The sequence below is a fragment of the Myotis lucifugus genome, unplaced genomic scaffold (assembly GCF_000147115.1).
Source record: "Myotis lucifugus unplaced genomic scaffold, Myoluc2.0 scaffold_1632, whole genome shotgun sequence".
In the NCBI taxonomy this organism is placed as follows: domain Eukaryota; kingdom Metazoa; phylum Chordata; class Mammalia; order Chiroptera; family Vespertilionidae; genus Myotis; species Myotis lucifugus.
The window spans coordinates 6,610-29,049 of NW_005872680.1; the positions used below are offsets into that span (position 1 = coordinate 6,610).

General features: G+C 60.4%; 1 protein-coding gene across 2 annotated transcripts in view; it reads right to left on the reverse strand.

Annotated features, from left to right (window-relative positions):
- Nucleotides 1–593: 593 nt before the first annotated feature.
- LOC102418340 (E3 ubiquitin-protein ligase RNF213-like) overlaps nucleotides 594–22,440 on the reverse strand; it is a 37,668-nt gene continuing 15,821 nt past the window's right edge. The window contains exons 16-32 of one of the 2 annotated variants that reach the window (XM_014450002.2): nucleotides 21,297–21,477; nucleotides 20,281–20,454; nucleotides 19,229–19,378; nucleotides 17,388–17,998; nucleotides 16,682–16,847; nucleotides 15,492–15,709; nucleotides 14,561–14,701; nucleotides 14,035–14,199; nucleotides 12,298–13,453; nucleotides 11,083–11,276; nucleotides 10,250–10,405; nucleotides 5,460–9,092; nucleotides 3,977–4,113; nucleotides 3,482–3,577; nucleotides 2,331–2,449; nucleotides 1,043–1,151; nucleotides 594–689 (exon numbers count right to left, since the gene is read on the reverse strand). In XM_014450002.2, the coding sequence (XP_014305488.1) occupies nucleotides 1,051–1,151; nucleotides 2,331–2,449; nucleotides 3,482–3,577; nucleotides 3,977–4,113; nucleotides 5,460–9,092; nucleotides 10,250–10,405; nucleotides 11,083–11,276; nucleotides 12,298–13,453; nucleotides 14,035–14,199; nucleotides 14,561–14,701; nucleotides 15,492–15,709; nucleotides 16,682–16,847; nucleotides 17,388–17,998; nucleotides 19,229–19,378; nucleotides 20,281–20,454; nucleotides 21,297–21,477 (7,398 nt within the window). In that variant the 3' untranslated portion in view covers nucleotides 594–689; nucleotides 1,043–1,050. The remainder of the gene's footprint in view (nucleotides 690–1,042; nucleotides 1,152–2,330; nucleotides 2,450–3,481; nucleotides 3,578–3,976; nucleotides 4,114–5,459; nucleotides 9,093–10,249; nucleotides 10,406–11,082; nucleotides 11,277–12,297; nucleotides 13,454–14,034; nucleotides 14,200–14,560; nucleotides 14,702–15,491; nucleotides 15,710–16,681; nucleotides 16,848–17,387; nucleotides 17,999–19,228; nucleotides 19,379–20,280; nucleotides 20,455–21,296; nucleotides 21,478–22,440) is intronic. The other variant, XM_023748659.1, reaches the window with a different exon arrangement.

Consider the following 22,440-nt stretch of genomic DNA (forward strand, 5'->3'; position numbering starts at 1 on the left):
GTCGTGGAGGCGCACCTGGGCCGCCCGCGCGAAGGAGGCTGCAAGGCGGCAGAGGGACGCCATTGGCCTCATGCCGGGCCCCGCGGGCCCGCAGCCCCGGGAGGGCCTGCTCGGTGTGGGAGGGGCTCACCTTTGCACGCGTCACCGGCATCCTCGCCCAGGAGGCCGAGCAGGATCTCCACGCGCCGCACGTTGCGCTGGCCGTGCCCGCCCGGGTCCCGCAGCAGGGCCACCGCGCTCTGGATGCAGCTGCGCAGGAGGCTGCCGCAGTCCAGCGCCGGCCTCTGTGCGGACACAATGGAGCCGCTGTCAGCCACCGCGCCGGCGAGGCCAGCTGGTCCCGGGCCCAGGGGGTGCCTCTGGGCTATGGTCCCCGGCCCCAGCCCCTGCCCGGCTCCCCTCCGAAACCCTGCGAGGGGTCGCGTGTGCTCAGGCCTCGGCGGGAGACAAGGAAGAGCCACGTGGGACCCTGTCAGGGTGTCGTCGCAGGCACAGGGGGAGGGAAGAGCGCCGGGCCGACCTGCCGCAGCTCCCGGAGGCCCAGGGAGCGAGAGCTGCACTCACGTGGCCTCTCGGGGCCTCGGGACGGTCTGTCTCCATGCCCCCCGCGGCCGCGGTCCCAGGTTCGTCCGTGTCCACTTCCATCGCCTCCTCCTGCTCGCTCCTCGCCTCGCGTCCCACCTCAGCTGCTGCGGAAGCAACCCCGTCAGGCCACTGGCCGCCCAGCCCCGGCGCCATGCCCGCGAGCTGCGTCCCCGGCTCCCGGCAGCAGCAAGTCCCCGAGGGGAGGCCCAGGCACGCAGCTCAGCCTTGGGGCCACCCCGGGTTCTCCAGCGGGAGGCCTCTCTGGGTCCCACGCGCTGAGGCCGATGCCGGGACACAAAGTGCCACCGACCACGGGCGCTCACCGCTGCACCCTCCGCACCCACGGACCCACTGCCTCTCGGGGGAACTGCCTGCCACGGGGCCTCCCACGGCTCGCGTGCCCCAGCGCTCCGGACACGGCCGGCCGCCGTGCGCCCCAGGGCATCCCGGGACGTACACTGGGGGTCAAAACAGCTGGCTGATGGTCACGTCCTGCAGCTGTGTCACGTCGGCGACCATGGTCGTGGATCTCCGCAGGTCGTCGATGTGCACGGACCGCCACAGCCCTGCGGAGGCAAAAGCCACCCGTCTTCTGCGCGCCTCTGAGCCGGAAGCAGGGACAGGACCCATCCTGCAGCCGACACAGCCCTGAGGGAGCCACTCGTGTCCTGGAGTCTAAACCCCTGACTCAGCCCGGCCAGCGTGGCTCAGTGGTTGAGCGTCGACCCATGAACCTGGAGGTCATGGTTTGAGGCCCGGTGAGGGCACAGGCCTGGGTGGCGGGCTCTAGTGTGGGGCCTGCAGGAGGCAGCGATCCATGATTCTCTCTCATCACTGATGTTTATATTTCTCTCTCCCTCTCCCTCCCTCTCTGATATCAATAAAAACATATTTTTAAAATTAAATAAATAAAAATATAATAAAATTCCTCCCGACCCAGCTAGCATCTTCAGCTCCTCGACCAGACATCTGTGCCAGCCGGAGATGCCGCGTGGGAAGGCGGCCTGCGCAGTGCAGTCTGCGCGGCGAGCACGGCTGGGCCTCTCCGCTGCCTGTGACATTAAAGGTCTGTGCCCGGTTCTAGAATGCCCACTTTCTCAGCTAGAAAATGCTTGGGGAGTGAGGGAGGGAGCGAGAGAGGTGATTTAAGATAGCACCGCCCCCCCTCAAAAAAAGCAGGTATAAAGTATCAGTGTGTCCCTCACTGGTGCGTGGGGAATGCCTTCTCTGTGTTTCCCATATAAACACGCTGAGGCCCTGGCCGGTTGTTCAGTGGTTAGAGCATTGGACGAGGACCGTGGGGTTCGATTCCTGGTCAAGGGCACAGTCCGATCCCCGGCCCCGGGGTCCAGGCCAGGGTGGGAGGCACTAATCGATGTGTCTCTCTCACTGGATGTTTTTCTCTCTCTCCCTCTCTCCCTTCTACTCTCTCTAGAAGTTAATTGGAAAAACATATCCTTGGGTGAGGATCAACCAAAAATATAAAAATAAAAAACTAAACGGTGAGGAGCCCGGGACACCGATGCAGTTTATCTGCAAGTTAATAAAGGAAGTGCTATGTGCTGAGCAGCGAGTCCGTAGGTGGGTGTTCTTAGCAGGAATCAGCAGCAACAAATCCAATCACATCTGAAATGAATACTGTTGAGACCAACACTAACGTTCTAGTTCAGACCTGCACCCCGGAGGCCCCGCGAGAAAGAACTCCGTGGGCCTCACGTCACCGCAGTCACCGACACGGGTCCTACCTCCGTGGAACCCCACGTAGGATGCGTCACTTTCCATCCGGGACAGTTTCGTGATGAAATAGACAAAGACGCAGGCCTTATTTCCTTGTATCTTGTTGATTTCATTGATGGCAGAATACCTATTTTTTAAAACAAACAAAAAACCAAAAAAATTAAAAAACAAACAAATGCCACAGATCGACGTGAAAACAGAGCCAGTGCACAAAACTGAAGCTGGCGGTGGCGGGAGGGGCCAGGAGCTGCAGGTTCGAGCTCAGGGTCTCCCTTCTTTCAGTTTTTTTTTTTTTTAAATATTTGTATTGGTTTCAGAGAGGAAGGGAGAGGGAGAGGGAGAGAAACATCCATGATGAGAGGGAATCATGGATCGGCTGCCTCCTGCACACCCCACACTGGGGATCGAGCCTACAACCCGGGCGTGTGCCCTGACCGGGGATCGAACTTTGACCTCCGGGTTCATCGGTCGGTGCTCAGCCCCTGAGCCACGCCGGCCGGGAGGCCTTCTTTCAGTTTTAAATAAATGTGGGCCCTTGTGGTTATCCCTCTTCTGCGAGAGTGTAGCCCATTCTCTCTAAGAGGCGTATATTTCGCTCCCATCCCTGTGTCCCTCGGATTGAAGAGGCATTTCTTACAGATCAGAAACCCTCGCCTGGGCTCCGCGACGGCTTCCCTAACCCCTGAGGGCAAGGCCAGCGGGACTTTGCATTCCCAGAAGCAAGGTCCCAGGGACAGAGAGAGCCATGACACGAGGGACAGGGAACACGGTTCTGAAAGCCTCGCGTGTCCCCGACAAACACTATTAACCAATCCAAGAAATGCAGATGATCACTTACGTCCTGGTCCTGCCCTTGACCTTGCAACCAGTCAAATCGTATCGTTTAAAACTAATCATGACCAAACCAGGCCTGCAGAGCTGCCTCCAGACTCTCTCACATCCACTGCGGGCCTAGCACTGCCCCTCCCTGCGCGCCTCCTCGCTGGTGCTGCTCTCAGCCTGGCCTCTCTCGCTTCTCCTTCTTCCGCCTCTCTAGCCCGCACGGGGGAGATGGGAAGGGAGAGCCGGTTTTATCTTCATTTCTATGTGTACTATGACCCTGTACTGTCTTCAGGGAAGAAATCCTTGAGGCGCCAAGAAAAAAAGCACCGCAGCGTACTTAGCCGAGGCGATGAGCTGCGCGCTGCGGGCGCCGTCCTCGAAGTCCGTCTGGATGATGAGGATCTTCCGTGCGGCCGTGCTCGCCAAGCAGTTTCTGAAAACAAGAGGAATTACACACGTCATTTCTCCATCCCGAGCGGGTGAGAAAGCCCCCCTCCCCCCCGCGATGGGAACTGTAAGGGCTACTGTGAAACTATTCAGGTGGGATTCTCTTCCACAAGTGAGTGGGAACCCAGCGGGGAAAGAATAAACCCCAGGAAACGCTGCCTGAGGAGACCGAGGACCAGGATTCAGAGCAGGACGCCCGCCCAGAAGACAACAGCGGGGACAGGGACCCTGGAGGGTTCAACAAGTGTCCTTTCCCGAGTCCCGGGTCCTCACGGTCGTTACCCAACACTGGTGACAGCACCGTGGTCACTCCAGCCACACAAACGACATAGGACGTGGCCAGGGCTGAGGACGGAACCCGGAGGAGGGAAGGCGGGGGCCTCACCGAACTTCTTTGAGGAACGAGTGCTCGGTGTCAAACTGCTGCAGCGACAGGATGGTGGGGTTCAGGGCCCTGCCGTTCACTTCCGACCCCAGCATCTCGCCGTCGTGGCTGGTGAGCAGCCTGGAGAAAGTGGTGACCTGCAGAGTCAGGGAACAGACTATTTGCACGTCTCCGGGGGTCAGATCCCGGAAACGCGGGGATGGTCAGCCAGTGCCTGCTACGGGCCAGACAGACAGAACCCACACGCAGGGTTTTTAAAACGAGGCTGTGCTGAGCGGAACAGAGCCCAGGACCAGAGGCAGTGGAGGGAAGACACCCTGCCCCGAAGACGGAGTCTCCTTCCCAGACTCGGGCGTCTCTCCTGCTTTGGTCCCTCCTGGAAAGTCTAACTGTCCCTTAGGGCTCAACACAAGTGGCGTTTCCTCCCTGGCGCCCTTGCTTCCCACTGTCAGATGGCGTTCGCCGCCGCCACCGGGTCACACCGCGCAGTGCAAGCAGGCACTCCTGATGGGCGTGCTCACCGGGCAGCTGCCGAACCCCCGCCCCAGGCTGGCCTTCCCACTGAGCTTCCGATTCCGACATCCAACGGCATGATAGTCACATCCTCCGGGGTTGACAGGGGCACCAAGTGGAATTTACCACCCCCCCCCATCCCTCCCCCCAAAACTCGCTGCTCGTTCCAGGATCCTCTGTTGTGATGGCTGGACCTCCGGCCACCCAAGGAACAGCTCCGGACTCATCCCCAGACTCCTCCATCTCCGCGGCCCTGATACGGGCCCAGCGTTCACTCTGCCAGTGATTCCTCACTCCTCCTCTCCACCCGCCTCATTTCCTTGGAAGGCTCGCAGCAGCCTCCACGCTGCTGTGCCTGTTCCATGAGTCTCATCACCCCTCCCTGCATCTCAGCACCTCTCCACCCCTCCCTCCACAGGGAAGACCGAGCTCTCAGGAGCCTCTCCGGGTCGCCCACCCCGCCTCGCGGCACTCCCGGCTTTGCGCACGAGGCTCCGTCATGGCCCCTCCTGGCCTCCTGCACGGGCTCTGCTGTCTCTCACCCTGACACCTCCGACTGATACCTTCCCAACCGCACTTCCCAGTCCCTGTGGGGCCCGCTCTTAAAGATCCTCCCTGGCCCGGCCGGCCGGGTGCTCAGTGGTTGAGCGCTGACCTAGGAACCAGGAGGTCACGGTTCCATTCCCGGTCAGGGCACGGGCCCAGGTTGCAGGCTCGATCCCCAGTGTGGGGCGTGCAGGAGGCAGCCGATCAATGATTGTCTCTCATCATTGATGTTTCTCTCTCCCTCTCCCTCTCCCTTCTTCTCTGAGATCAATAAACATTTTCTTTTTAAAAGTCTCAACCTATCCCTTTCTGATTCCTAGACCCGGACTGGAATCTACTGGAGAAGAACCTGCCTTTTTGACTCCAGGGACCAAGGACTCTGAGGTGGAAGGTGGTGAGGGTGACAGCGTGGGGAGATACTCACCTCCGTGAAGACAGGGCGGTGCTCCGGGCCCGGCCCGTGGAGGTGAGCCTGCAGGAAGTCGGCGAAGGAGTCGTGCTGCTGCCTGGAATAGTATTCTCGCGACAGGGCCTGCGCGGCACACTGGCCTAGCGCGGACGCACTGAGTCGGACGATGGCGTCGGGCGTGGCGCAGTCCAGCAGCACCAGCTTGGCGTCCTCCAGGACCTTCTGGTAACACTTGTGGCTCAGGGCCCCGGGCCCGAGCCGCTCGATGACCTGGAGCACCACCGAGGCACAGGTGTCCGCGTGGTAGCCGACGAAGACGTCCGAGGGGCTGTAGCGGGCCTGGCCCTGCGCCACCTTGACGGTGACGAACTGGTCCACCCAGGCCTTGAGCTCCTGCACGAGGTCCCGCTGCCACTTCTCCAGGACCGTGTTGAGGTCCAGGTAGTGCTTCTCCAGTCGGTTGATGAGGGGGATGGGGAATTGCTGGCAGACGACGTCCTTCTCCTCGATGACGATGAGGCGGAAGTCGGGGTGCACCCGGCACTTGACCCGGTGGGTCCCCAGGCCCAGGTCCACGTACTTCTGGCCCCCGAGGTAGACGTAGTACTGGTTGAGGGCGTCGTAGAGGCTCTCGTAGAGGTTCTGCAGGTTGAGCAGCACCACCATCTTGCCCGTCTCCATGCAGATCTTCACGCGGTTGATGTTCCTGCAGATCTGCGCGTACTCCTGGTCCCGCGAGAAGCTGGACCCGAAGATGATCTCGGGCTGCTGGTCCTCGGCGAAGAGCGTCCGCTGCAGGATCTGCAGGGCCACGTAGTTCCTGGTCAGCACCAGCAGGTAGCGGGACTCGGGGTCTCCCGGCCCCGCGCCCGGCGCCCCCCGGAGGTCGCTGTACAGGTTCTGCCGGATCAGCTGCAGGGTGCTGGCCTCCTCGGGGAGCTTCGCCTCGGGTAAGTGGGTGGCGAAGATGTCCAGGGCCTGGATCTCGTCTTTGCCACTGAAGTTCCGGAGAACGGCCTGCGCGATGTCGCACGGGGAGAGCCTCCTGTTGGAGGCCTGGGCGGCGGCGAAGACCATTTTGATGAGGCTGTAGTAGTCTCGGAGCCCGAAGAACTCCTTGTCCTGCTTCGCGCACACCGCCTCGTAGGCGCTGGCCAAGGGCCGGAAGTACGCTTGGATTCTCTCTTGCACGAGGGGCTCGGACGCGCAGATCCCCCGGGCGCTCTCGATGAGCTCCCTCTGGCTGGGGCTGCCGCGGGACACGAAAATGCCCCGGTTCATCTTGGCGGGGTCCAGGGCCCAGTTGGAGATGCCGATGAAGCCCACCTTCTTGTGGGGGGCGGGGTCGTCTTCGATGCACCCGTCTTCCAGCAGCGGGTGCAGGGCCTTGAGGGGCATCTGGGGCGAGTCCTCGGCCAGACCCACCTCGTCCAGCACCACCACGGAGACGTACTGCTCCAGGTCCCGGCCCTGCTGCAGGCGGGCGCAGTGCTTGAAGGTGCCCACGATGCCCTGCGGGGTGGAGTGCGGGCTGCACTGGAACGACACCAGGTAGACCTGCTTCAGGCTCCGGAAGAGCTCCGAGGGGGCGGCCGGGCCTTGCATGGCGTCCGCCACGATGGTCTTGGCGAGAGATTTGGAGCTGCCGGGCTTGCCCACCAGGAAGAGCGGGATCTTCAGCTCGATGCAGATGGCCATCATGAAGACGTTCTCCTTCAAGGCCAGGTTCTTGGCGACGGTTTTCCTCAGAGACACGCCCTCCAGGAAGAGGTCCTGCGTCCGCGTGATGGCGTCCAGCACGGCCTTGCTGCTGTCGTATGGCGGCGGGAGGAGCGCACAGATGGCTCTGCGGTAGGCGTCCTGCTTCTCCAGGGAGGCGTGGTAGCACACCCCGGCGGCCAGCACCAGCGCCCAGAGCACCGGGCCTCTCTCGTCGGAGTCAGCGTCAGAATCGGCGTCGGAGTCATCGGGGCTGTCACCGCTGGGCCCGCCGTGGGAGGCCGGCAGCTTGGACAGGAGCATCGCGCTGTGGTCGTAGAACCAGCGGAAGACCCGCACGCAGCGCTCCACGTCCCGCAGGCTGACGAAGCTGCACTCGTTCTCCCGTCTCCGCATGAAGCACTGGGAGGCGTAGAGCACGTCGGCGATGACGCGCGTGTCGCCGGGGCCGATGGGGGTGTCGCCCACCAGCCTCCGCACGATCTGCTGGATGTACGTCCTCTCCGTGGCGTTGTTGAGCTGCCCGAAGTCCCACACCAGGGGCACCAGGCTGGGCGGCAGCGCGTGCACGCGGTACACCAGCTGCCGCAGCGGGATGGAGCCCAGCCGGTCCGCCGTGTCCTCCGCGCGCACCCGGTAGCCCAGCCCGGCCGCCTCCAGGCGGGCGATCATCTCCGGGGAGTGCTTCCGGTAGGGGTTGCAGGCCGCGATGACGTGCAGGCCCGAGTCCTCGGCCAGCGGCTGGCCGCCCACCGTGCGGTCGCACAGCACCTCCTTGATGCAGCTGATGGCGCCCGTGGTGTTGGCCTCGTCGAAGAACAGGACGGTGTCCAGCCCGTGTTCGCTGCTGTTGAGCTGGGCGAGGGCCTCCGCCGCCAGGACTTTGCCGTAGATCATGTCGGCGCTCGTGCCGCCGTGGACCTTGACCAGCTGCAGGGTCTCGGCGTCGGCGCCCCCGCGCCGCAGCTCGCTGAGGAAGCGGATGAGCCGGGTCTTCCCGCAGCCCGTCTCCCCCATGACGATGACGGGGATCCCGCAGCGGAAGCGCATCTCCACGGCCAGGATCTTCAGCATGTTGTCCGTCGTGAGCTCGTAGGTTTCGTCGGGGTCCACGGGCCACTGGACGCCCAGCGCCAGGCAGAGCCGCTCCAGTTTCTCGTGCCGGGGCAGCGCGTCGAAGTCCACGTTGAAGGGCACGCCCTGCAGCAGCAGCCCCTGGTACAGCTCCTTCGTCAGCACGTCCCTCTTGATCACCCTCTTGTTCGCGGGGTCCACGGCGTCGAAGGTGCCCTTCTCAGTGGGGACCAGGTGGAAGCCGATGAAGGTCATGGAGACGCGGTCCCCGTTGAAGAACAGGTACGGGTGGGGCTCCGACTCCCACCGCCGGCGGAGAGAGAACGGAGCGATGTCCTCCTCGGTGACCCCGTCCATGGCGACCGCGTGCGTCCCGGGGCTCTGGTCCGACATGCGCAGCGTCGGGGTGGCGAAGTCTCTCGCCATGCAGATCATGAAGGTCACCACGAAGTTCTTGAAGCCCTGCAGCGTGTCCCCGACCGCCACGGGGTCGCAGAAGATGGAGGCCTCGCAGTCCCTGAGCTGGCAGTTCAGGAAGCGGGCGAAGTTGCGCAGCTCCGCCCAGGACGGGTCGAGCACCCCGCAGTACAAGAGCAGGTGCTGCAGGCACTCCTGGGGGGTGCCCTCCACCCGGCCCTTCTGGTACTGGAACGTGTCCAGGTTCTGATTCTGATGGAACCGCTTCAGATACTGGAAAGGTCTTTGGAAGGTTTCGCTGCAGAACTCGGCGGGGTCCATGCCCGGCTCCCTGCAGTGCTGCTCGGGGCTCAGCTCCATTTCCATCACTTCTTTGGGGGGCCGGCAGGTGACCTTGGGGAAGACGTCCAGCAGACTAAACTGGGGGGCGCGTGTCCTCTGGGAAGGAGAAGGTGAACAAAAGGATTACGAACTAGATTTCCCAAACATGCTTTTGCCTGGCAGGCGTGGCTCAGGGGATGAGCTTTGACCAATGAACCAGGAGGTCCCAGTTCGATTCCTGGTCAGGGCACAGGCCCGGGTTGTGGGCTCCATCCCCAGTGTGTGGCACGCAGGAGGCAGCCGATCCATGATTCTCATCATTGATGTTTCTCTCTCTCTTTTCCTCTCTGAAATCCATTAAAAAATATGTTTTTAAAAAACACAAAGACAAAATCACCATGCTTTTGGTGTGTGAGGCTTCCGCGTGGTCTGTACCGGACAGGCCTTCGTGAGAAACCACGTTTCAGGAAGCGATGTCTGCAGACGCCCCGGCACAGGTGGCTGCCCCGCACCCCCAGGCTCTGTGGGAGCTGCCGTCCCTCCCGGAGGCGGTTTCACCCGAGCTCCCGAGACCAAAGCTCTCCGTTACTCGCGAGTGTGTGAGCATCGAACTCCCTTTTGCTAAGAAACTGATATGACGGCCCTGGCCACTGTGGCTCAGGGGGTGGAATGTCATCCCGTGCACGGAAAGGTTGCAGGTTCGATTCCCGCTCAGGACACGTAGCCAAGTTGCGGGTTTGACCGCGGTTGGGGTGTGTGTGGGAGGCAACCCATCCATGTATCTCTCTCACATCGATGTTTTTCTCTCTCTCTCTTCCTCTCTCTCTCAAATCAACAAAAATGCCCAACTGGCGTGGCGCAGGGGTTGAGCACCAACCTATGAACCAAGAGGTCAAGGTTCGATTCCCAGTCAGGGCACAGGCCCGGGTTGCGGGCTCCATCCCCAGTCGGGGGCGTGCAGGAGGCAGCTGATCAATATTTTCTCTCATCATTGACGTTTCTATCCCTCTCTCCCTCTTCCTTCCTCTCTGAAATCAATAAAAAAATTTTTTTTAAAAAATAAAAATAAGATAAAAACATATCCTCAGGTGAGGATATAAAAAAACTTCCTTTCCAGGCATTTAAAACAAAGTAAGTTTAAAGGCGGATTTTTCTTGTCTAACCCTGCACTCCGCTGCCTCGCTAAGGCAGAGGTGGGGGATGGCGAGCATGTCGGAAGGAACGCTTCCCCCGCCCCCCCCCCCCCCCCCCCACGGGAAAGCCCCGGTGCGCACCAGCTTGGAAGGCCTCGTAGGCAGCGCCGAGTGCCCTTCCAGGATTTCGATGACGTACAAGTGGCTCGGGCTCCGGAGCCACATTTTCCCGTTTGAGTCCATTAAGTGCTGCAGCACCAGGAGCTTGAAGAGAAACGCCCAGACCCCAGCCTGCACCTGGAGAGAGAAACACACGCGCTGTCAGTATCTACCTGGAAGCCCTGGCTGGTTGGCTCAGTGGATAGAGCGTCAGCCTGCAGAGGGGTTCCAGGTTCAATTCCAGTTGGGGGCACACGCCCGGGTTGTGGGCTCGATCCCCAGTGGGGGATGTGCAGGAGGCAGCCAGTCAATGATTCTCTCTTATCATTGATGTTTCTCTCTCTCTATCTCTCCCTTCCTCTCTGAAATCAATAAAAATATATTAAATATATATTTACCCAAAAGACCAGCCCCTGCCCTGAGGACCTTCTTAGTCTGTTCTTGGACACGATGGGACTGAATAGCAAATGGTGCTAAAGAAATTCTTTCTTTCTTTCTTTTTTTTAATATGTGGGTTTTTTTATTTTAGAGAGAGGAAAGGAGGGGGAGAGAGAGAGATAGAAACATCAATGATGAGGGAGAATCATGAATCGGCTGCCTCCTGCACGGCCCCCACTGGGATGGAGCCCACAACCTGGGCGTGTGCCTGACTGGGAATCGAACCCTGACCTCCTGGTTCATAGGTGGACGCTCAAACCCTGAGCCACACCGGCCGGGCGATAAAGAAATTTTTTATGATGGGAAGGAGGCAGGACGGGGCCGAGGAGCCACCATGTCTTTCCCGCCGTGGCCACTGGCGGCACCCAGGCCCTCACCGAGGAGGTCACATCCAGGTGGAACATCGCGGGGCTCGTCTGACACTTGGGGTCCAGGAAGGGCAGCAGGGAGCCCAGGACCTGGCTCTCATCCACCTGCGGGTCCATCAAGCGAATGACTTTGAGAGGCACTTCCTCCCTAGGAAACTTCCTTTGCAGAGTTTCGTGCAATCGCTTCACGTAGAGAGACTTTCCTGTAACAAATATTAACACGTGGAAATCAGGTGCCTGGGCTGCGGGCCAAGGAACAGAGGGTCCAGAGAGATTTAGTACAAGCCCCTGCTTGCGTGCACAGCTCAAACCGATGCCACGTGACCTGGGGCGAAGGAGCCCTCGGTTTCCTCGCTGCTTCCTGCCCACGCCCCCCGTTTCCCGGGACCAGTGGCGCCAGGTGAGCGTGCCCTGCGTGCGGAGGGGACGAGCGGGACCTGGACTGGGATCAAGTCACTGGAGCGGAAACGGGGCGGGGACTGAAGGGAGGATAAGAGGCACCTGCGCCCTCTCCAGACAGATCTTATCTCCCCCTGCTCACCCACATCAACCCCGAAGCGGCCAACGCAGGGTAAACACAAAACCAACAGGAGCCCTGCCGGTGTGGCTCAGTGGATAGGGCGTCAGCCTGAGGACTGAAGAGTCCCGTGTTGTGGGCTTGATCCCCAGCAGGGGGCGTGCAGGAGGCACCCAACCAGTGATTCTCTCTCAACAGTGATGTTTCTATCTCTCTCTCCCTCTCCCTTCCTCTCTGAAACCAATAAAAATAGATTTTTTAAAAATAATAATAATAAAAACAAAACAAACAGGAGCCCTGCTGGTGTGGCTCAGCGGTTGGAGAACAGACCTGTGCACCGAAGGGTCTCAGGTTCGATTCCCAATCAAGGGCTTGTACCTGGGTTGCAGGTTTGATTCCCGGCCCTGGTCAGGGCATGCGGGAGGCAACCAATCCATGTGTCTCTCTCACATCGATGTTCCTCTCTCTCGATCTCCCTCCTTTCCACTCTCTCTAAAAAGTCACTGGAAAACAAGCAAACAGGAGAAGGCTGTCTAGAGAAGGAAGGTGGTTGGCTCCCAGGAACCATGAGTGTCCCCTCCGGTTCGGCTCTAGTTGGAAACTTCACGTCCCTGAGACTCAGTTTCCCTTCTTATGGGAGGGCTTCGTCAGCGTCCCCTCCACCCCGGGGGACAGGGGAGAGCCGTCCCCCCAGGTGCTGTCATTACCGACACCCGCTCTCGCGGAGGCCACGATCCCCACACACATCCGGTCCCTGAAGGCGGCGGCAGCCGACGGGGTCCCCCGGGGGACCTGGTAGTGATGCGCCAGGTAGGCCCGGGCGGCCTCAGGGGGTGCCTGGGGGGTGGCGGGGACCCTGTGCTGGCTGAAGGCCGAGGGCAGGTAGCAGTGCTCCCGCTCGCTGTCGCAGACCAGGACGAGCTGGAAGTCCTCCCGGTGCGGCCGGGTGCGCAGGGTCTGGAGCAGCTCCTCCGCCCGGCGGGCCACCTCGTAGCCCAGCTGGTCGGCGAACAGCAGGCTGTACACGCCGCGGCCGGGGGCGCCCGGGCTCAGGCAGCGGCGCAGCAGCAGCGCCACCTCCTCGAACGCGGTGCCCGGCGTGCACAGCAGCACCTCGTCGTAGGTGGGCAGCGGCTGCTCCGGGCTCTGCATGTAGACGGCCAGGGCGGCCGGCAGCACGTCTGAGTGGCCGCAGACGATGAGGTTGGGCTGGCCGGCCCGCAGGCCTTTGGGGAGCCTCCGCATCACGGGGGGCCCGCCCCTGGCTGCCAGGCGTGCCAGGCCACGGCCCAGGGCCTCGAGGTCCAGGCAGTGGGGCAGGAAGGCACGCGTGCACCCCAGGAACTGCTCCATGATGACCCCCAGCTTGTCCACCAGGCCGGACTCGCTGAGGAGCAGGATGGGCAATGTCTCCATCACTGTCTGCAGCTCGTGTGTGGCGGCCCCACCGTCGCCATGGGGGTCCCTGAAGGCTTCCGCGACGTCCCGCGGGGTGCACTGGCGTTTGATGAAGGACAGCATGGCCAGGGCGGTGGCCCCGGGCGTCGGCCGCGCCAGCTCCGAGCTCAGGTGCACCAGCTGCTCGGCCGTGTAGTAGTTGAGGTAAAAGTGCTCCGCTCGCTGCTGCGCCACGACCGCCTCCCACTGGTCCAAGAAGCGCTCCATCCGCCGGCACAGCAGCTCCAGCAGCGGGGCCAGGGGCGCACACCCTCGCAGCGGCTTCAGCAGCGGCAGCGCGAAGTGCATGCGCACGGGCTCGGGCTGGCCGCAGTGCACCTGCACCTTCCAGGCCCGGAACAGGAAGCTCCCGGCCGAGTACAGGTTCAGGAAGGCCCGCACCAGCCTCTGCACGTTGCAGAACACCTGTCGCCAAGGGAAGCAGGAGGCGGGCCTCACCGGCTGCACCCAGACAGAGGCGGCGGCAGACCCTGAGCAGAGGGCTGGGTCCGAGCCCACAGCCTGCCTTCCTCCCTCACAGAACCTCTTCCTCAGGCGATCGTGCAAAAAGTGCAAATGGCTCAGGGGTTGAGCATCAACCTAGTAACCAGGAGGTCCCGGTTCCACTCCTGGTCAGGGCACAGGCCCGGGGTTGTGGGCTTGATCTCCAGTGTGGGGCGTGCAGGAGGCAGCCGATCAGTGATTCCCTCTCATCATTGATGTTTCTATTTCTCACTCCCTCTCCCTTCCTCTCTAAAATAGAAAAAAAATATTAAAAAGCAAAACAAACAAACAAAAGGGCCTGTCACACCTGAGACGCCCCTCCGGGCCCTGAGTTTAGGTGACATGCACCCTGTAGACCCCTGGATTTCAGAGCAGAGCAATTCCTAGTGATCAAACCCAAACCCAAACCCAAACCCTTCCGACTGTCCTGAGGACACTCAGCAGGGAGTCCCCCAGCCCCGACTGAGGAGCCGGACCCCAGGGCTGGCCGGAAGCAGACCCACCTCGGAGAACTCCTCCACGTCAGCACTGTTGTGGTCTTTCTTGCCCGACATGAGCATCAGCTTGTTCATCAGCTCCTTCAGCTCCTCCAGGGAGTAACTGCGCAGCTCCCGGCGGCCCTTGTGGCTCTCGGGGAGGAGTAAGCGTAGAACCGTGTCTGGGGAGATCTGTGGGACAGGACGCGTTGGGGGGCGGTTTTCCGGAGGGAGAAACCCACCCCCACTGAAGGCAGCTGGGCTAGCCCTGTCTGGGGTCTGGGTGGTCAGGGGAAGTGGGCGTGTTCAGGAAGTAGGCGTGCCCAGCGTGTGGGTGTGTCCATGATGTGGGCATGGTCAGAATGTGGGCATGTCCGGTGATTGGGTGTCCAGGGGTGGGCGTGGCCATGGTGTGGGCGTGGCCATGGTGTGGGCGTGGCCATGGTGTGGGCGTGTCCGGGAGTGGACATGCCCAGTGGGCATGTCTGTGGTGTGGGCGTGCCAGGGAGTGGGCATGTCTGTGGTGTGGGTGAGCCAGGGAGTGGGCGCTCACCTGCTGGCCCTCGGCGGGCGCCTGGATCACATAGGTGCCCCTGCTGTTGATGGCTCTGGCCAGTGTCAGCGACGAGCGCTCCACTGAGCCGTGGCTCTCCTTCACCGTCTTCAGCCACCCCAGGTTCCGGGCGGAGTCCCGCTGTGGGACGGGCGAGAAAGCAGCCATGGACTGCGTTCTTTCCCTTCTCAGGGCGCGGTCACCCCACCCAGGCGTGGGGGCGCTTCCTGGTGCGCAGCTCTGGCTGCCTCTCTCGGGGCACCTATTACGTGGGGTCACTGTCTCCCTGTGGCCCCACCTGTGCAGACGGGCCCCTGGGCCAGGTGGACAAAGACATTGTCCTGCTGGACCCCCAGCTTGGGGGTGGGGTGCCAGCTCTAACAGGGCTGGGATGCTTCCATTCTAAACATCCTTGGGGTCCCCACGTCCAGCCAGAAGCATCGAGGGGAAACGACCTCAGAGGCCTTTTGTTCAGATGTGAGCCTCCAGCAGAGAAGGAACCTCCCCTCCATCTGCTCACTCCATTGCTCCCCCAGGGGGATGCAGCCGTCCCGGCCGCGGCCACAGGTCTGCTCAGGAGGCCAGTTACGGAGAGGGGTCTCCTTGGACCCGGTGGGGACCTCTTTTCTGCCCAGGGCCATGTGGATATTATAACATCATTCGCATAATATAATTCACTTAATATCAATTTATGTTGCTATGAAAAAACTCCTAGATTTACTGAATTTTGAGTCCCTCCTGGGGTTGCCTAATAGAAATCCCTTGTATTTCCAAGCAGTTTTGTATCCGACTTTGTAACACAGGCGGTAGAGAAAGCGTTTCCATATGTGAACAGACGCTTTGCGAGCATCGTCTTCAACACGTGGTGCGCGATGGTGTGCACGGCCGAGGCCCGAGTCCTACGGAGCCACGTGCTGGGAACGAGACTCACCAGCTTACTGGGCAGGTGCGGGTCGTTGTCCAGCGCCTTCCACAGCTCCTTCAGGTGTTCCGCGAACGCCTGGAAGCCTTGGCTCGCGTCCAGCTTGTAGAGCAGAGAGCTGTAGCCCTGGACGGCGTCGTGGAAGCAGGCCACGCGGTCCACGTCCATGTCATTCTCCCCCGCGAAGATGAACGCCAGGTCCACAAACACCTTCAGCTCGTTGACCCCTTGGGGCGAGAGGGGACAGGTGAGCTGGGGCCATGCCGCGGTGACACGAGGCTCCCACCGTGGACAACAGTCTTGCGAGGAGCTACGCATAGACATCCGGGGAGGGGTTTCAGGGGTCGACCCGCTGTCTGCTTTCCGCCAGAGTCCAGGCACCTCTCCACCTGCTCCTGACTGGATGCCACAGACCAGCCTGACCTCAGTACCCGTGGGGCCCGGCGCCGCCTGAGGCTGCATGTGCCTGACTCCATCTGATCCACGCCCCGTCACCACCTTTTTTTTAAAATTATTTAATTCTTGCCTGAGGATATGCTTTTTAAAATTTATTTTACAGAGGAAGGGAGAAACATCAATCGGTTGCCTCCCACATGTGCCCCAAAAGGGGCTCGAACTCGCAACCTCGGTGTGCGCCCTGACCAGGAATCGGACCTGCAGCCTTTTGGTGCACGGAACGATGCTCCAACAAATTGAGCCGCACCAGCCAGGGCAGGGCAAGGTTTTTAAGAAAATGATCCCCCTCGCCCAGCTGGTGTGGCTCAGGGGTTGAATGTCAACCTATGAACCAGGTGGTCACGGGTTCAATTCCCGGTCAGGACACATGTCCGGGTTGCGGGCTTGATCCCCAGTGTGGGGTGTGCAGGAAGCAGTCGATCCATGATTCTCTCTCATCATTGATGTTTCTCTGTCTCTCTCTCCCTTCCTCTCTGAAATCAATAAAATTATATATAAAAAAGGAAGAAAGTGACCCCCAGCTGTCCACAGCAAACATACAGCGTGGGGAGGACACAGCTTTTGCACCAGAGCATGAGAAATATCTGATATAAACTCTACCAGCAACCACCCACAGCACCACAGCACACGCCCTAAAGGATGCAGGCAGCACCCCTGTCCTTTCCCCAGCCCGTCAGCTTGGGACGGTCACCCCAGTGCCATCGGGACACCCAGGCTCCTGCAAACCCCAGTCCCAACCGTACCTTCGACAGCCTCGCGGACCCAGGGGACGAACTCCCTGGCCAGGGCCAGCTCCTGCAGACACCGGCACCGGGCCTCGTCCAGGTCCCGCAGCAGCTTGATGGCAAGGATGACCTGCCTGTTGATCTGGCCCAGTTTTTCACCACGAGAGTTCTCGAAGGCGTCGGTCTGGAAGACAAGGCTCTGCTGGGGGCTGGACGGAGCCGCTCACCTGGAGCCCCGAGTCTGAGCAGGACCTGAACCTCCCGGGTTTGCGGCTGCTCCGATGCGGATGGGCACGGGGGTCTCATCCCAGAGCAGAGAGAGAGAGAGGAGGTTCTAAATCCTGTGCTGGATCTCCCTCCTCCTCACACCTGCCCACCCAGCTGTGCAGGTCCCACTCTGCCTCCTAAACGCTCGTCCTCAAAGAGCAGAAACCGAAGACCCACTTCCCAGGGCGCTCAGACCCACTGCCCCCACCGCTCGGAGCCCGGCCTCAGCTCTGCACAGACACGGCCGGCGAGAGGGCCGCGCAGCCCGGTCCCGCACCCTTGACCCCCACGCAGGCTGTCACACTACCAGCAGAGGGTAAGGCGGGCCCTGCACACTCAGCACCAGGTGAAATGCAAACCGCACACTCCCATCCCGGCTTTCAACGCCAGAGCCCAGGGCTGCCGGCGCCGGAGCTGGGCCCCACCCGCGCCCAGGGGTCCCTGGCCAGTAACTCACGATTCTTAGTACAAAGTCGAGAAGACTGAAGTCCCCGGTCAGGCCCAAGGCCTCTTTGACCTCCAAGATGACCTTGGCCGCCCTGGCAGACCGATGCAGGTGATGGTACTCCCTGACCTGCCCCACTCGCTCCTGGATCCAACCCCCCGGGTCGCTGGGGTCCAGGACCCGCATGACGCGGAGGTCGGAGGCGAGGTCCTCGTATTTATCCACGAAGTCGCTGAAGATGGCGTGCACTTCCCCGAAGGTGAGCTCGCCGGCCTTCAGGTCCGCGTACAGCTTCCCGAACTTGGCGAGGCAGGGAAGGTACAGGGCGGCATAGGCATCCTCCATGTCCAGGAGCGGCCCCGGCCCCGCCGCCTCCTCCTCCTCCTCCTCCTCTTCCTGCGTGCCCTCCGCCCGAGCGGCCTCTGCCCAGAAGGTCCGGAAGACGTGGCTGTCCTTGAGCGAGTCCATCATCGCGGCCATTTTTCGGACGGGGGCGCTCAGGTTGTAGTGCGTCACCCTCTCCATGGCGCCGGAGGTGGGGGACAGCCGCGCCATCACCGCCTCGTTCAGGCGCTTCCCGCCCAGGTCCTCCGCGTGTCTCTTGGCGATCTCTCCGCAGTCCACTGCGAACCAAGGAGGACGTCACACGGGAACCCCGCCCGGACTCCCCATCCCCCTCCCCCTCGCTGCTCTTCTTCGGTTTTTAAAAATATATATTTTTATTGATTTTGGAGAGGAAGGGAGAGGGAGAGGGAAACATCAATGATAAGAGGATCATGCATCAGCTGCCTCCTGCACACTCTCGCCCCCCCCTTCCACCCCCCTCCCCCCGCACTGGGGATGGAGCCCACAACCTGGGCGTGTGCCCTTGACCAGAATCGACCCCTGACCTCTCAGCCCTGAGCCGCCGGCCGGGCCTCACCGCTCTTGAGGAAACTCCAGGGAACACACTCGCTGGCTTTTTTTTCTCAATAAGAATCCAGACACCCCCCCCTCTTGCGCATCAGTTTTCACACAAATAAAACCTTGCTGTCAGTTCTGGGTGAAGAGGACGGTTTGAAGAAAGGCCCCCCTGTGCCCACCCCACTTCGACGCCAGAACAGTCACACAGGACAGGGCGGGGGGAGCAGAGAAGGCACTGTGGGATGTGACAGCGGATGGGCCCGTGGGAAGCGGGGCCCGAGGCCTGGAACGGGGGGGTGCTGGGAGCCCGCAGATTCCTGCTCGGGGAGCTGGACTGTGGGGGCGCTGACGAGGCCAGGAGGGGACAGGCTGCTTTTCACCCCACCCCTCGCTACGGCCGCCCTGCTCTCCCTCCTGCTCTCCCTCGTCGGCCTAGTAGCAGCAGGAGGTCATATTCCTGCCAGGACACAGCGGGTTGGGGACCCGGAGGTCTCAGGTCCGTGAGGAATCACGGCATTTCCAGACACACCTGGCACTGAACTTCAGGAGTCAGAAAGAGGGGACAGAAGACGGGGGGTGGGCGGGAGGCGCGGTGAGGGTGGGAGCAGGAGGTCATGGTTCGATTCCCGGTCAGGGCACATGCCTGGGTTGCGGGCTCCATCCCCAGTGGGGGGCGTGCAGGAGGCAGCCGATCAGTGATTCTCTCTCACCATTGATGTTTCTCTCTCACTCCCCCTCTCCCACTCTGAGATCAATACAAATATATTAAAAAGAGGGAGAGAGAGAGAGAGAGGCCTGAGGTAAATACCAAAGACAACAAGGCGCCAGGTTCAACTTTGCTTAAAATGAAGGCTTTACGGAAGCCGCCCTCGGAGAGCAAGCCCGCGGGCACCTTCCCATCAGGCCCTCCCCGACCCGCCACCTGGTGGGTAAAGGTCGATGCCAGTCACCTTCCACCCAGCGCTTGGCCGCCTCGCACAGCTTCAGCAGGCTGTCCACCCGGCGCCGCTCCTCCTGCAGGAACTGCAGCTCCTCCCACCTGTAGTCCAGCACTTTCTCCATATCGTGTTTTCTCTCCTGCGGCGAAAGACTTTTTCTCTCTGGCATTAAAAAAAAAAAAAGTTACCCAATAGAACAAACAAACCGATCCTTCTCCATGGAGACCGTTTCCTCCTCTTCTGGGATGCGATGCCCGCTCAGGGCGCGAGCCCAGCCCCTCCATCGGCGCCCGCGCTCAGTGTGGGACGGGCCGGTGAGCACTGGGGCTCGGTCACAGTTTGACCACTTTCCTGCTCTATCTTCCCGAGGACTGGACACCACGTGACACAAAATGCCACGTCTGATTCCGCGTGGAAGCCGGCTGCTCTCCATACCAGTCCTGGACCACGGATATCCCAGGGCAGTGATGGTGAACCTATGACACGCGTGTCAGAGGTGCCACGCAAACTCATTTTTTTGGTTGATTTTTCTTTGTTAAATGGCATTTAAATATATAAAATAAATATCAAAAATATACATCTTTGTTTTACTGTGGTTGCAAATGTCAAAAAATTTCTATATGTGACACGGCACCAGAGTTAAGTTAGGGTTTTTCAAAATGCTGACATGCCGAGCTCAAAAGGTTCGCCGTCACTGTCCCAGGGGGTCAGCTGTCAAGGTTCATTTTCTGTCATCGGTGGGGCCCGTGTAGCTCGTGGGGCCAGGCCTGGCCACGGGAAGTGCACGCTCGAGTCCCCAGGAGGACGGGCATCCGCGTGGCAGCCTGCCCCCCGGTGGAGGGTTTTTAGAAAGTTCTTTTCACTGTCGCTCCCATTTTCTTAGAGCGGTGGGATTGTTTCAAAAACAATAAATAAATTCATCAATCTTTTGTGTTTTTTTCCAAAAAAGAAAAGAAACCGTCCTGTCACTCTCGCGGCAAAAAGAGCCCCTCAAAGACCAGCCTCTGGGAACCCGGTGAGCCCGACACCCCCGTCACCCCCAGCAGCTGGCGCCCGGCACTCACTGAGCTCCCAGATGTCAAGAAACCGCGCCCTGTGACTCCAGATCAGCTCCAGCTGCCCCACCAGCACGGCGCCGCCGAGCAGGTCCTCGGCCACCTTGGTGAAGATCGAGTCGGCCGTCGCCATCAGCTTCTTGCCTTCCTCCGTGATGTGCGCCAGGACCTTCTCGTCGGTGCCTGCCCAGGTGAGAACAGAGTCTAAAGCCCGTGGGGCCCCTCCTCCCGGCTCCCCTCCCCCCAAGCGGAGGGCGACAGGGACCTCCCCGCTGCACGGCCCCAACGCCCAGGCAGCGCGAGGGGGGTCACGCTCAGGAGGGTTAGGTCTGAGACGCACTCCCACGCACCGAAAGGTCTCCGGTTCGATTCCCGGTCTGGGCACATGCCTGGGTCTCAGGCTCGATCCCCAGTCGGGGGTGTGTAGAAGGCAGCCAATCGATGTTACACTCTCATATTGATGTTTCTCTCTCTCCCTCTGCCCTCCTTTCTCTCTCAAGTCAATGAAAACATATTTTTAAAAAATGAAGGTCCATTGCCCTGGCCGGTGTGGATCAGTGGTTAGACTAGAGGGTCGGCCCCGCGGACCACAGCGTCTGGGGTTTGATTGCTGGTCAAGGGCATGTACCTGGATTGCAGGTTCAATCCCTGGCCCAGGACCCTGGGAGGCAACCAATCGATGTGTCTCTCTCACATCAATGTTTCTCTCTCTCTCTCTCTCCCTCCCTCCCTTCTACTCTAAAAATCAATGGAAAAATATCGTCGGGTGAACATTCTCAAAAAGAAAAAAAAGAAAGAAAAACGGGACCTTCAGGGGACTTGACTTCCAGGACGGCCTGGGGGACGGAGCAGCTGTGCACAGCTGTGCCAGGGACGGGCCCTCAGGTGTCCTCCCCACAGACAGGCACCCCGGCCCAGCCAATCGGCTTCCTCGCCGGACACCCGCCCGCCCTCCCCGAGCGTCAGGTCCAGCGCCCACCCCGCCGCAGGTCCGCGGGACGCGAGTGGACACCCCGAGGACACACCGTAGAGCTTGAAGAGATGCGTGACGTCTGGCCACGTGAGCAGGTACCTCAGCACCTCCGCCAGGTCGTCCACGGCCTCCCCGTGGCGCCTGGGCCAGGACTTGGTGACCACAGCGGACACGAGGGTCCCGAACCTCCGCAGGTCGCTGTGAGGGACTCCCTCCAGGATGCTGAGCTGCGACTAAAGGAAAGGAGGACGGAGAAGGGACAGGGAGGCGCGTGTGTGTTTAACTGGTTTGTTTTTAAGTGACAGTTGTTACCCGATCGCGCTTCAGAAATCGTCTGTGACTCGTCTTACAAGCTCCAAAAAGAAGCAAAAGAGAAAAATGCTTCACTTTTCTTAGGGACTTGGCTTCGCTGTGAACTGTGTCCTTGAGCGGTGACCCCCGGAGACGGGGAGACGGGGACCCGCTGACTGGCCCCACGGCCACGCCCTGCCTCCGGCTCCCGCCGCCTGCGTTCTGCCCGTATTTTCCTGTCGTGAGAAACGCCGCGTGGAGCGCAGTCGTCAGTGCACCTGCGCTTTGTACCCTGAACCTCCTTCGTCCGGAGCCCACCCGCCCGCACGTGGCGCCTACATTTAGGCCTCTTTCTGCTTCCCCATCCAGACACAAATGCTGTCCTTCTTTAGCTGCAAAGTGTTTACCAAAAGTTTCAGTAGTTAGTAAAGAGAGAGAGAGAGAGAGTTTACAACAGGTTCTTTCTGAAATTTAAAAGGATAAAAGGGCCCTGGCCCGTGTTGCTCAATGGTTAAAGCGTCAGTGTGTACACCAGAGAGTCTCGGGTTCGACTCCCAGTTAAGGGGACGTACCTGGGTTACAGGTTCCATCCCCGGCCCCAGTCAAGGTGTGCGCAGGAGGCAACCAATCGATGTGTCTCTCTCACATCGCTGTGTCTCTATCTTCTCTCTCTCTCTCTCCCTCCGTTTTCCCCTCCTGCCCCCCGCCTCCCTCCCTCTCTTCCATTCTCTCTAAAACCAATGGGAAAAGATCCTCAGGTTTGGATTAAATAAACAAAAGGATGAAAGAATGCTAGGGATGAAACGTTTGTTGAACATAAAAAACAACTTAATGTAACACATCACATCATAGAAAGAAGTCGCATGACTGTCTCAATCGACTAAGGGAAAGTACTAGACACAATC